This window comes from Littorina saxatilis, linkage group LG12 (assembly GCF_037325665.1).
Source record: "Littorina saxatilis isolate snail1 linkage group LG12, US_GU_Lsax_2.0, whole genome shotgun sequence".
Taxonomy (NCBI): Eukaryota; Metazoa; Mollusca; class Gastropoda; order Littorinimorpha; family Littorinidae; genus Littorina; species Littorina saxatilis.
The window spans coordinates 21839851-21854850 of record NC_090256.1 but is presented as its reverse complement, the minus strand read 5'-3'; the positions used below and the strand labels follow the sequence as shown (position 1 = coordinate 21854850).

Here is a 15000-nt window from a genome sequence, read left to right as displayed (position 1 = left end):
TTGCCGTCAAAGAGTATCTTTCTTTCTTTCTTTCTTTATTTGGTGTTTAACGTCGTTTTCAACCATTCAAGGTTATATCGCGACGGGGAAAGGGGGGAGATGGGATAGGGGAAAGGGGGGAGATGGGATAGAGCCACTTGTTAATTGTTTCTTGTTCACAAAAGCACTAATAAAAAAATTGCTCCAGGGGCTTGCAACGTAGTACAATATATGACCTTACTGGGAGAATGCAAGTTTCCAGTACAAAGGACTTAACATTTCTTACATACTGCTTGACTAAAATCTTTACAAACATTGACTATATTCTATACAAGAAACACTTAACAAGGGTAAAAGGAGAAACAGAACCGTTAGTCGCCTCTTACGACATGCTGGGTAGCATCGGGTAAATTCTTTCTCGTCCCAACCAATATGGACTCCCCCTAACCCGTGGGGGGTGTCAAAGAGGATCGAACCCGTGACCACCATTGTAAGGAAAAGCGATCGGGGGCTTTACCAACTGAGCTATTCTGTCGTACGCCTGGCGAAGGAGATTTAAACGAGTCAAATATTACACTTGACTTCTCGAGCGTGGGGATCAGTATTGACTCGACTCGAGTTTCTGAGTCTCTCCGTTCGTATTTGTGTACTGTTCTCTTTATATCACTGTTCGAGGCAAGTTAAGTTAATAACTGACCCTTAAGCGTGGCCGACATTATGTTGTTGTCAGGCTCCGAAATGCATTGACCAATCGCCGAAAGGCGCTGACGTCATTGCATGAAAGGATTTCCCTACCCAGAATCCTAAATTCTCGATGAACTACAGAGGATTTTGTTCGGGAGGACGACGATCTATATGGACGGTTCATTATATAAAGGGAAGCAAGCGGTTAAAAATAGAATAGAGCGAATGAACAGTGATATCAACTTGTAGTCATAGAAGTAATACATTTTTCGAACAGTCAGATTAGCTGTTTTCACACTCTCTCTCTCTCTCTCTCTCTCTCTCTCTCTCTCTCTCTCTCTCTCTCTCTCTCTCTCTTTCTCTCTCTCTCTTTCTCTCTCTCTCTCTTTCTTTCTCTCTCTCTTTTTTTTCTCTCTCTCTCTCTCTCTCACACACACATCCCCTTCCTTCTTCCAATCCTCCATCTTTCTTTCGGACTTCTTGACACACGTAAAAAACAACAACATACAAATCAACATTTGAAAGAAAGACAGAAAAAAAGATGAAAGAAAAACAAATAGTCCGAAAGGAAGATCGAAAGAAGAAAGAAAGAGAGAAAGAAAGAGAGAAAGAAAGAGAGAAAGAAAGAGAGAAAGAAAGAGAGAAAGAAAGAGAGAAAGAAAGAGAGAAAGAAAGAAAGCAAGTAAGAAAGAAAGCAAGAAAAAAAAGAAAAAAAGAAAGAAAGAAAAAAAGCAAGCAATAAAAAAAGAAAAATATACCAAAAGGAAGACCGAAAGAAGAAAGAAAGAAAGACAAATAGATGGAAAGAAGAAAGAAAGAAAAACAAAATAGGGGGAAGCAGAAATGAGTCTTCGGGGAATCGCAGCATGCTAGAACATTGATTCCCACTCCTCTCTACAGGAGAAGTTCATGTCAGGCAGAGATGGATGCTCTCATTCAGTTCTTTTCTCTCCAAATTTTACGCTCGTGTGTAACCGAACTCACCACCATCACCACCACCATCATCAGTAACAAGGATTCGCTCTTACCATGCTGACATTTTGTTGCGAAACAGGTTTCCAAAAAAACAACCCCACCCCCCAAAAAAAACGACAAAAGAAACAGAACAAGTCGCGTAAGGCGAAATTACTACATTTTGTCAAGCTGTGGAACTCACAGAATGAAACTGAACGTAGTCCGCCGCTAGTGCAAAAGGCAGTGAAAGTGACGAGCCTGTTTGGCGCGGTAGCGATTGCGCTGTGCTTCATAGCACGCTTTACTGTACCTCTCTTCGTTTTAACTTTCTGAGCGTGTTTTTAATCCAAACATATCATATCTATATGTTTTTGGAATCAGGAACCGACAAGGAATAAGATGAAATAGTTTTTAAAACGATTTCGGAAATTTAATTTTGATCATAATTTGTATATTTTTAATTTTCAGAGCTTGTTTTTAATCCAAATATAACATATGTATATGTTTTTGGAATCAGAAAATGACGAAGAATAAGATGAAATTGTTTTTGGATCGTTTAATAAAAAAATAATTTTAATTACAAGTTTCCGATTTTTAATGACCAAACTCACTCATTAGTTTTTAAGCCACCAAGCTGAAATGCAATACCAAACCCCGGCCTTCGTCGAAGATTGCTTTGCCAAAATTTCAATCAATTTAATGGAAAAATGAGAGTGTGACAGTGCGGCCTCAACTTTTACAAAAAGCCGGATATGACGTCATCGAAAAAATGAAAAAAACGTCCGGGGATATCATACCCAGGAACTCTCATGTCAAATTTCATAAAGATCGGCCCAGTAGTTTAGTCTGAATCGCTCTACACACACACACACAGACAGAGACACACAGACACACACATACACCACGACCCTCGTCTCGATTCCCCCCTCTATGTTAAAACATTTAGTAAAAACCTGACTAAATGTAAAAAGGAGCTCATGCTAAGCCTTCTGATATAAGTTTTTAGCAACAGGGCAATGCACGCCAACAAGATCCCCCAAAGGCTAGACTCTCTCTCTCTCTCTCTCTCTCTCTCTCTCTCTCTCTCTCTCTCTCTTTCTCCCTCTCTCTTTCTCTCTCTCTCTTTCTCTCTCTCTTTCTCTCTCTCACCTTGCAGATACTGCTGCAGATCAGGCAGAGAAGGATGCTCCCGTTCCTCAGCGGCCTGTTGGTCCAGCACCTTGTCTTTGAACCTGAAGTGACACCCGCCATGACACACGGACGACACCAAGGTGATCAAGGTGGTGATGTCCAAATTAACCTTCTCCCTCTCTCCTTCTCCTCCCCTCCTTCCTCCTATGCCTACACTGGATTTCTCGGAGACTGAAAAAGTCGGCAACATGAACAAATCACGGTAGTCTGGATAGGAGGCCAGGATTCGTGACAAACAGTGATGGCTTCGACTGGACAGTGTCCACGAGGTGGTCTCCCGGTGTGTGGTTGTTCGTGCTTCTTCGTTGAAAGCAGAGTCATGTATTCCTTCGTTGGGGTCCGCACTGTCTGTTTCTAGGTCTTGCGTGTCCTGGTCTTCGCTTTTAAAATCATGTGGCGTGAGTCTGTGAGAAGGTGTTCGTGGTTCGTGACTCAGTGCGCTAGCAGCACACACGGGTGCTGAGCGCATGCTGTTGGTGTATTCTCGTCCTTGTTTTCCGACCTCAGACAAACCATCCGCTGCTTTTTCAACGGGAGAATCGTTGTGTGGCCGTCCGCTTACGTGTGATACCCGATGATCGCAGCTATTTTCGTGTAGTCTGTCAGAAACGTTTATGTCGGTCATGTTCTTACAGTCATCATCTTCACGACAGTTCACGTCAAAATCACACCCACTGGTCCCAACAGTGTCACGAAACCAAAGGCTATTGCCGACATCAAGCGATGTTGCTCTGACCTCCAACCCAGAACAGCTTACATGCATGTCCTGATCATCAGTGGGGTTTGCACCGCCAGGACTTCCAATGTCTACACAGTTGTCAGACTCGATTTCATCAACCGCCTTCGTCTCTTCTTTTTCTTCCTGTTTCGTTGATATTTTGTGAGCCAAGATACTGCAAAAGTGTGTACCAGCACCATGATCAACACTGCCGCTATCATCAACATCACTGAAATCTTCAAGGCACTCATCTTCATCATCGTCTTCAGCCTCCACGTCGTCGTGAATCGCCAGGAGTTTATGCAGGACTCCAGAGTCAACCGCAACGACCTTGCCCCACACCGTGACCCCTTGACCTTGCAGCACGCGCGCCATGGGGAAGGTGAGGGTGTTATAGAAGGTTGCGTGCACGCGCGGCGGATGAAAGTTCACCGGGTGACGCTCCGCGCACTCCGCGTACTCCTGTAGCTGCTGCTCCATGTCGCGCTCCCCGTACTGACCTTGACCTGGTGTGAACAGACATGAATAGTGGTTACGTAGTGACCTTGATCTGGGGTGAACAGACAGTTTGTTTGTTTGTTTGTTTGCTTAACGCCCAGCCGACCACGAAGGGCCATATCAGGGCGGTGGTGAACAGACATCAATAGTGCGTATGTACTGACCTGGGGTGAACAAACATGAACGTGCTTATATGTCCAGGGATTAAATTCTTTCTTTCTTTATTTGGTGTTTAACGTCGTTTTCAACCACGAAGGTTATATCGCGACGGGGAAAGGGGGGAGATGGGATAGAGCCACTTGTCAATTGTTTCTTGTTCACAAAAGCACTAATCAAAAATTTGCTCCAGGGGCTTGCAACGTAGTACATGTACAATGTATTACCTTACCGCCCTGCAGTAAATTCTTCCCCCTAACCCGCGGGGGGTAGGGATGAAATGCATGCAGCATGGTTACATACCGACCTCAACATGAAGTCAAACGCATGGAAAATGCAGTATTTGCATAATCAGTTAGCATAATTGATGTTCATAATTAGCAGTTAATTTGCATAACTCATTTGCATAATACGTTTGCAAGTCACAGCACTTGTGCTTATTAACCGTGTCCCCGCAAAGCTGTTTCTGACTCCCCCTTAGGGTTAGGGTTAGGGTTAGGGTTAGTAACAAGCCGGGGGAGTAACGAGCAGGGGAGTAACGAGCCGGGGGAGTAACGATACGGGGCAGTAACGAGATGCTCCCGATCTATCGACCGGTTTTGCCTGGAAGAGACACAATCTGTCGACACTGTCCTCGGTGATGTTGTTTTTTGTATAGCTCTTCTGTACAATTGACTTGTTGATGTGAGTTTTTTTCTAAAAATATGTTTAAGGGGAAGGAGGCATCCTATGTACATTGTCAATAAAGTCTCACATCAAAGCTCACACGCTCTTGCGCACGCGGGCACTTTCGATTCACACTGGCCAGCACTGCTCGTTGGTCTATCAAGACAGATACATTGCAATCAGGACCAGTTTTCCGAAGAATGCAAACACAGACAATATCTTTAATGCACAGCACAAGGAAAAAAACAATGAAACTCAGTCACCTTTACTGTTAGACTTATCTTCTCCACTCATGAACAGCGAAAATTGTGATTCAGTATTATGTATAATAATTTTTACACACACACACACGTACACACACACACACGCGTACACACACACACACACACACACACACACATCACACACAGACACACACACACACACACACACACACACACATCACATACAGACATAGTCATACACAGACACACACTCACACACACACACACAGACACAGACACACAGCCACACACACAGCCACACACACTAAAACTTCAAAACAGGAAGAACAAACCACACATAAACCTGTCCTTTCGAGTCGCACGAGCAAGCAATACTATATAACACTCTGGACAGCCAAGACAGATACATTGCAACTAGGACGAATTTTCGAGCACATGCAATCACAGACAACACAGCTAGGGGCTATAAAAACGACATAGCTCAACACTCGAGCCCACAGACCCAGGATTCAATTACTGGGAGACCACGCTCATTACCCTAAGAGCCATCGTGGACGACAGACAATCTGTCTCGGCTGACCCACAGGGTACTCGCAAACAATCTGGGTGGAAGACACCCAGGGGGCGCCACATCCCATGTTTGCAGCAGCAGTGAAATAGAACTCGAACCTATCGCTGCCGACAGGGGCGACCGGAATGAAGGTACAGAGAGCAAATAGAAACCCCCGCATCGGGTTGGGTGAAAAGCGAAAGCTTTGTTTGTCGGAAAATCTTCAGCTGTTGCAAGGCGATTGGCATAAAGGAAAAAGAGATAAAAACGGAACAAAACTAGAAAATCTCTCTCCAAGTGTGGGCCTTGAAGGGCCGAGATGGCAAGGACATTAAGTTTTGTTTCAAGGTTCATGATAAAACAAATCCTCAGAAAAGATGTTTAAAAATGATAATTGAATGAATTATGGGTCAAAATGAAAGTTTTGTGCGACTTTTTTTGGAATAAAACATGCAGGTTTTGGTTATTGTTGCCTTTTGGGACATTGAAAAAAAATGCGTGGGGGTGAGGGTGCGCGCGCGCGTGTGTGTATGTGTGTTTTTGTGTGAGTGCGTACGTGCGTGTGTGTGTGTGTGTGTGTGTGTGTGTGTGTGTGTGTGTGTGTGTGTGTGTGTGTGTGTGCGTGTGTGTGTGTGGTTGTGTGTGTCTCGTTAACACACTACGATATTACATTTTCTTCTTCAGAAATGTGACATGGAAAACCGGGAAAACAAAACCCAAACGATAATCATTTTGCAAGAGGCTGGCAGCAGCGAACAGAGTGCACTAACATCTTAGGTCTGCGATATACAAAGCACTGACGTAGGCAGATTACAAATTCGTTGACAGTTCATCTTCCAGTGTCAACGAACAGCACGTGCACTCGGATGGCTCCTTAGTTTGGCTTGTCAACAAAAAGCCACAGACAGGCAGGCAGACAGACAGACAGACACTGAGACAGACACACATACACACACGCACGAGCACGCACAAACACACACACACACACACGCACGCGCACGCACAAACACACATACACGACACACATATATACACTCACAAAGTTTAGATTGCGATTTGTGTTTGTTTCTTAGACCTCATGGGATGACTTTTATGTTTATGTAACATTGTGAACACCAGTCGACATTGATGAGCGAGAATATTCCGGTGCATAGCAGAGCGAGAAGTAATCACATGGAGTTCGTGATTGTGTGAATGTGTGAGTGAGCGAGCACGGAAGAGATTTTCCCCTTGCTGTTTTAGGGCAGTCTTGCCTGAGCTATGAGAGAGCTTACATCGAATAAAGAATGAGAACGAGCTGACAGCGTCAACGTCTTATATGTCTGCGTATACATCTATCGCCGTCTTTACAGTTTACACTCAGACTCATCAGTTTAAAAAACAACAACAGAAAACCACAAACCACATTTGTAAAATCATCATTCGAAATTACCTGCCCACACGAGGTGCAAGGCTTGGCCTTTCCGGGCAATGACCTTCACCCAGGAACGACCTTGATCCGCCACCACGTCCACAACGAGGCTCTCCCGGCGGTCCGGGGAGGTGAAAGGTCGCATGACGTCAGTGACATGAGGGAGATGCGTAACAGCGTGCACAATGGCGGCGAAGTGACTCAGGTTGCTGCTCTGGAGGTGGGCCGCCTGCGTGGCTTCATCTTTCCGTGACAGCTGAAAAACAAAGAGAAGAAAAACAGTTCACATGCAGTTTTCTGTACCATCATCGTCGACATCATCATCATCGTTGTAGTCGTCGTTGCCATCATCAGTGTTGTCCTCGCCGTCACATTGACATACCTATGCATCAGTCGGTGCTGGGAGCAAAAAATATCCCCCGCCATCCAATCCTATCCCACCCTCCCCAGCCCCAGCCACCCCCTCCCCAACCACCCCCACCCTTTTCACGTCGTAATACCCTCCCATAAAAACCGAGAAATGAGTTCAAGCCTCAACTGCTGAAGCAGTCACTATTAAACCGATTAAATGCAGTGGCTAAAACAGACAATTGACATCGTTTAGTACAATGCATTCTTGCGTTGATGACAAAAACGACCCCACATAGGTCAACACAAACATCTCGCATTTTGATACGTTAGATACATATATACTCTCACAAAAAAAGAAACTTGACACAGGTAAACATTGATTTTTTTCAAAAATGTTAGAGGAAAGCACCAAAATTCAGTTTGAAGTTTGTCAGTTACATTGTTGATAACCACTAAACCACAAAAAGAACATCATTTAATCAAGACTTTACTGGGTGGTCGCCCTTTCATTGAATTGCAAACATATTGTCTGCAAAAAAACATGTGCATGCGCCATGATGTTTATTTTTTCACGTTTGTTTTTGGGAGAGGCACCCCCGGAATCTGCGTAGCGGTATTGTGAAACGTTCACGAAGCTGTCGCACCCTGTTATACCGATCCTGAGCCCCTGTGGCGACTCTAGGTTGGACTGACCTTGGTCTGTCCAGTACACTTTAAAGTGGCATTTAAGCAGTTCCATAGTGCACATACAGTTTGTTGGGACACACCAAAATGCCTTGCAACATTTTCATTACTACATTAGCTGCACCGCTTGCAACCGGACAATAGCATTATGTCACTGGGCTTCAGTCGTGGCATTTTCCGCACCTTAATTGCAGGCGCAAGGAGTGTCACAGAATTGCGGTTGATATGGCTTTCTCATCTCTGCCACTTGAGGCTCAGACTCAGGCAAACACATCACGGCGCCATGCACGTGATTTTCGTGCAGACAAGAGTTTTGTAATTCAATAAAAGGGCGACCACCCAGTAAAGTCTCGGTTCAATGATGTTCTTTTTGTGGTTTAGTGGTTATCAACAATGTAACTGACAAACTTCAAACTGAATTTTGGTGCTTTCCTCTTAACATATTTGATAAAAATCAATGTTTACCTGTGTCAAGTTTCTTTTTTGGGAGAGTATAAATTCTATATATATAGCCTTTAAAAATACCATACTTCTCGTGTAAACAATATTGTAAAACACCACAGCTCTGTCCAAACGTTCACGTAGGATAGGAGCATCCTTCCCTTGGACAGGTATCCCAAAACTACAGCCGTGCTGTTTTTTGTGCAGCGTGGGAATATTGTGTTGAAATAATTTCGTAAGTGAAACCCATGTCAATAAAAATAATATTTCAGGGGAAAATGTCAAACAAATAAGTAAACTAAATTAAAATAAACTAAAATAGAATTAAAAAAAATGTATATCAAAAATAAAAAAATATCGTTGCCTATCTGCGCGGAAAGCTGAAAGCCGATTTTTTAGGTATGTGTTTAATAAGAAAAATCTTTTTTTTTTTAATCCATGTAAAAAGCCCAGACAATTGTATGAAGATTCATAAGATGGTCAACGCGGGACGGGAATTCGAAGTAGGTATCTCAAAGATTCCGAAAGGATTGATCATCAGACTGTTTATGTCACTGAAAGAGCAGTCACTGTCCTGCACTGTCTCCACCCTCATTTGTTCGGTCAACCTTGGTCAATTATCGACATCATTGCACGTGCGTCTTGGGGGATGAACATCTCTGTAGCGGTACTGAAAGGTCGGAGAATCAGCTTTTGTCAGGTGGCGAAACAATGATGCAAAACTAACTCCATCTTATATTATTCACTGGACCTTTGACCTTTCAAGTGGGCGAAAACCATACACAACAAGAATAAGAGACTGCAGGTGAGGAGAACAAGAGCAAGTACAGTGTCATTGTTGTCTCGTTCATACACAACAGACACATAATGATGAGAACATGACTTGTTTTGTTCTTTTTCTTTATGTGGAAAGTCAGATATTATCATTACTGACGCTTACAAGAAGATTGGAAAAAAAATAGCTGCGTACATGGATATATTTCAAATGGAAAACAATTCGAAATTGCCTCTGTTCACGGGAAAGTAGTCCCAAGCAGCGCAAAGGAATAACGAGATACAGGGCGACAACATAAACACACACGATTTAAGTTCAGGTGTATGAGCAAGAATCTTGGTAACAAAAAGTTTGAACGGGTCACTGTCCATAGGATAGGGTACACAGATGCGGTCATTTCTATAAACAACGCAAAGCTCCCAAAACAACCTCAAAGGGACTTTCTGAGCTTCTAAAGATAAATCAAAAATGGGTTAATGGGTTGGAATGATAGTATCATTGACCACCAGAAACCCGTAACATTCGTATAACGAAAGGTTTTTGGAACCCGGCCAGTTCATGTTGAAAAGTACAACGCTAGAAAAGGTCAAGACTCAAGTAGTCAGCCGATCATGTCCACATACATTGTTATAACATTGACTTAAATTATTTCTTTCTTTCTTTATTTGGTGTTTAACGTCGTTTTCAACCATTCAAGGTTATATCGCGACGTGGAAAGGGGGGAGATGGGATAGGGGAAAGGGGGGAGATGGGATAGAGCCACTTGTCAATTGTTTCTTGTTCACAAAAGCACTAATCAAAAAATTGCTCCAGGGGCTTGCAACGTAGTACAATAATATGACCTTACTGGGAGAATGCAAGTTTCCAGTACAAAGGACTTAACATTTCTTACATACTGCTTGACTAAAATCTTTACAAACATTGACTATATTCTATACAAGAAACACTTAACAAGGGTAAAAGGAGAAACAGAACCGTTAGTCGCCTCTTACGACATGCTGGGTAGCATCGGGTAAATCCTTTCTCGTCCCAACCAATATGGGACTCCCCCTAACCCGCGGGGGGTATATATATATGTATATATATAACAAGAAATTCCTCCGAGGTAGGAAAAACACCCCCGTCAAAGGGAAATAACCTTCTCAGTTGGTGGCAGTGAGAATGGTTATTTCCCTTTGACCATTAATATGTCCCTCTATAAGTCCTTGTATAATTTTAATCCACCAATAACTCCCTAACCGTGTGTTTGACTGGTCCCAATTTTTGTAAGGACCGTCTCAGGAATGTATAGAACCTGTTCACCAAGTTTGGTGACGATCGGTCCGTTCATTCTTGAGATCTATATGCGAACACAAACACACAAACACATCGACCGAATCCTATACACACCCCTATACCGGGGGTGTAATAAACATCATGCTTTTGGGATGCATTGACGTGACCCATGGGAGATGATGGCATAATCAACATTCAACATTGCTCATAAAGCTTCTAAAGGTAAAAAGCGATTTCGAACGCGACCCGTCAATAGAAAAGTTTCAAGGAGTCGCAGAATTTACACTGTGATCTTTCTGTGCGCAGTAGTATAATTAAAATACCAAAACTTCAAAGGCAACTCAAATGATTGATCTTGGCCAAGAGAGGTCGTCGATCATTTGAAAACGGATACCATGTCTAAAAAAACAACTAAACAAATCAGGCTGACACAATCGGGTTACCTCGGAACTGGGTCTTCCGTCTCATTCGTGATCAGTAGTAAAGTAGTCGTAATGATCCAAGGATTGATCAACTGAGCTAACGCAGACCGGAACACGTTCCCCGTGGCCTCGCTACAATGAGATCGTGCACAAAGGCACCGGAGACTGTTCTTCTCCGTAGAGATGAGAAAGTGGGGACGTGTCAGGTTCCTCTTTTCTGACCCTGTCTCTGACACAAAGAGAGACCGATCTCTGCCAGATAACGCAAGAAGAGACCGAAAGTCCCTTAACTCCCCCCTCTCTCTGTCCCTCATTCTCTCTGTCTCTGTCTCTGTCTCTCTCTCTCTCTCTCTCTCATTCTCTCTCACTTAGGACAAACAAACTATCTTTTGAGACTATTTTTTGTGCTACTACCTTTCTCTGCCAAATTAACGCCTGGAGAAACTCTCTCTCTCTTTCTCTCTCTCTGCCTTAGGGAACAATAAATTATATATGTAATGTATAATGTTATGTATGTCTAAAAGGGACAGGTTGGAAGATTAGGCATCGCCTAAAACCTTCATCCGTTCGTAATAAAGTTTTGAATCTGAATCTCTCTCATCTCTTAGGGAAAAAACATACTTCCGGTGTCCGATGCCAGATAACGCCAGAGGAGACTCGATCTCTCTCTCTCCCTCTCTCTCCCTATCTAAACCTCTATCCTTGGAAAATAAAGTTCCATCATCATCTTTCTTAGGGTAAAAAAAAAAAAAACTTTCGGTGTCCGACTTTCTTTTGAGCTACCTTTTTTTTTTTTACCAAATAACGCCAGGAGAGACTCATTCTCACTCTTTCTCTCTGCCTCTTTTTTTTCTCTCTCACTTAGGAAAAAAACCTACTACTTCCGCTGTCCGACTTTGTGCATTCTGTCTCTGCCAGATAACGCCAGGACAGTTTCATTCGCTCTTTCTCTCTCTCTCTTTCTCTATCTTAGGAAAACGAATCTACTTCCGGTGTCCGACTTTCTTTCGTGCTACATTTTTCTGCTAGATATCACCAGGAGAGACCGACAGCCCCTAAACGATCTTTCTCTCTATCTCTCTTCTTCAACAGAACAGCTAAGATTTTAGTCAAGCAGTATGTAAGAAATGTTAAGTCCTTTGTACTGGAAACTTGCATTCTCCCAGAAAGGTCATATATTGTACTACGTTGCAAGCCCCTGGAGCAATTTTTTGATTAGTGCTTTTGTGAACAAGAAACAATTAACAAGTGGCTCTATCCCATCCCCCCCCATCCTTTCCCCGTCGCGATATAACCTTCAACGGTTGAAAACGACGTTAAACACCAAATAAAGAAAGAATTAAAGAACAGAACAGCTATATGTCCTGCGTCTGGGATAGTTTGCCTAGTGTTTGACTTAAAATAAGTTAAAACAACAACAAACAAACCAATAAACACACAAATAAACCTAGACAAACAGACATTCACGCACGCACTCACGCACGCACGGACGCGCGCGCGCACACACACACACACACACACACACACACACACACACACACACACACACACACACACACACACACACACACACACACACACACACACACACACACACACACACACACACACACACACACACACACACACACACACACACACCAAACAAACCGATAGACACGCGTACGTATTCTGAGTCTCCATCCTCCCTTCTCTCTCTTTTAACAAGAGAAGAGCAGCGTCCGAAGTCTTTGGCAAAGCACGAGGTTTAAACTTCTTTTATTCAACCTTCACCGACCCAAAGACGCGTCAGTGGCCCTGCAACTATCCAGAAGCACACCCAAGGGACCTCAGAGGGGCCTCATCGACCTGTAATTGTCGCTGCCAGGTCCGGTCTTTTGCCAAATTGATTTGAAGGCAGGATGGGGGGGCAATGTTTTTGGAGACGCAGGGAATGTTTTGTGAGAAATTGGCCGACATCGATCACTAATACTGCCCCCCCAAATGTCAGTAAGAAGCGCCGCCAGGAAGCGAAAACAAGTGAAGGGAAAATGAGACATTTGAGCGAAAGAGGAGGGAGGTTGTGTCAGTCAATAACCGCCATGTCAAACCGCCTCTTGGAAAAAAATCGCCTCAAGTTTGTCTAAAGCTCTCTTCAAACACAGATGTAAAGTGGAACCCCTCTTTTAAAAACCCCGTTTTAAGACCGCACCGCCCCCCCCCCCCCCCCCCCCCCACCAACCACGAACTCATAATTATTTGTGTATTTTTACACGCCAAATGTTTTTTCCTAAAGCTGTCTCGACACAGACTGACCCCAATATTTGACCGCTACCATAGCAGTTTAAATATCTAATGTCCCGGTCTGTTGACAAACGGCGTTCATTTAGACATAGCCATATACAACTTTATTATCTCAAAAAGAGAAATTCAGGGGGGGGGGGGTGTGTGTGTATATATATATATATATAACTAGAGGAATACCCGGCTTCGCCGGGGTGAATCGCGAGACACAGACAGACAGCGTGGCGGTTCACCCCAATCACCTTTGAAGGCGAAGTCCTGTCAAACGGGATTGAGAATTTTAGAGCTTATTTCTTAGCCCTATATTATCTGTTGTGGCTTCTCAAATGCCAGAACATACAGACAGATTTTTTTTTTTTTTTTTTTTTTTTTTAAATCGTTTATTTAACGTCACTCTGTAAAAACATTGGCGACATTTGTCTTAGATTAAGAACACACACAGACACGCACACAAAATTTTCCCTTTATGTACAGTGGTTCACCACCCTCCCGCCCCCCGCACACTCTCGCTCATCTAATTAAAAATGGTGTTAAGAGATACTTGGATATTAAATGGTATTTTTAAAAGTTCTGATAAAAGCCGCTAGACCCCATCACAAACAGAACTCTACAATCCACAGGTTTTTGCCCACACACACACACACAAACACACACACAGAGAAGCCGTATATATATATATGTATATCTATATCTATAAATATATAGAGATAGGTGAGAGTGTATTTTTCGCGTGGCTATAAATTGATTCGACCTTTTCACTTTGACAGTAAGAACAACTTACGGGTGCAAGGGAAGCGTTCTGGACAGCGCAGTGACATTCTAAAAATAGTAACTCAGAAACGGGAATTTGGGGTGAACGGCGCGAGACAGAGACAGACAGCGTGGCGGTTCACCACAATCACCTTTGAAGGCGAAGTCCTGTCAAACGGGATTGAGAATTTTAGAGCTTATTTCTTAGCCCTATATTATCTGCTGTGGCTTCTCACATGCCAGAACATACAGACAGACAAAAGCAGCTAGACCACATCACAAACAGAACTCTACAATACACAGGTTTTTGCCCACACACACACACAAACACACACACACACAGAGAAGCCGTATATATATATATGCATATCTGTATCTATAAATATATAGAGATAGGTGAGAGTGTATTTTTCGCGTGGCTATAAATTGATTCGACCTTTTCACTTTGACAGTAAGAACAACTTACGGGTGCAAGGGAAGCGTTGTGGACAGCGCAGTGGACAGCGCAGTGACATTCTAAAAATAGTAATAGTAACTTACAAACGGGAAAGCCACACGAAGGAAGGGAGATAAACGCCAAACACTGGAGAAGATAAGGAAGAGTTACTTATAATGGTGAAATGAACACAAAAACCAAAATCAGTTCAGCGCTGCGCGCTGAGAGCACGTGTTGAAATATCTCATCGATGATATTGTGTCCGGGGTGTAGCTGAATACGGTGTCCAAATTTGAAAAAGATCCACCGAGAACTTTGGCGTTGTGATGTGGTGTAGCGGCTATGGTGTGTCGGTATGGGGGCCCGGGTAGCTGAGGTGGAACCAAAATAGCTGAGGTGGAACCAAAATCGGTTCAGCGCTGCGCGCTGAGAGCACGTGTTGAAATATCTCATCGATGAGGTTGTGTCCGGGGTCTCTCTAAATAAGCCCACCAAATTTGAAGCAGATCCATCGAGAACTTTGGCCGTGCATGGCGAATACACAAATAAACA

The 15000-nt window shown here is 43.4% G+C and overlaps 1 protein-coding gene across 1 annotated transcript in view; it reads right to left on the bottom strand.

Moving 5' to 3' along the window:
- LOC138981504 (UPF0415 protein C7orf25 homolog) overlaps positions 1–15000 on the bottom strand; it is a gene marked incomplete at its 3' end in the record, with an annotated part of 128692 nt that overhangs the window by 33582 nt on the left and 80110 nt on the right. The window contains 2 exon segments of the mRNA XM_070354446.1: positions 2767–4032; positions 7053–7287. Coding sequence (XP_070210547.1) covers positions 2767–4032; positions 7053–7287 — 1501 coding nt within the window.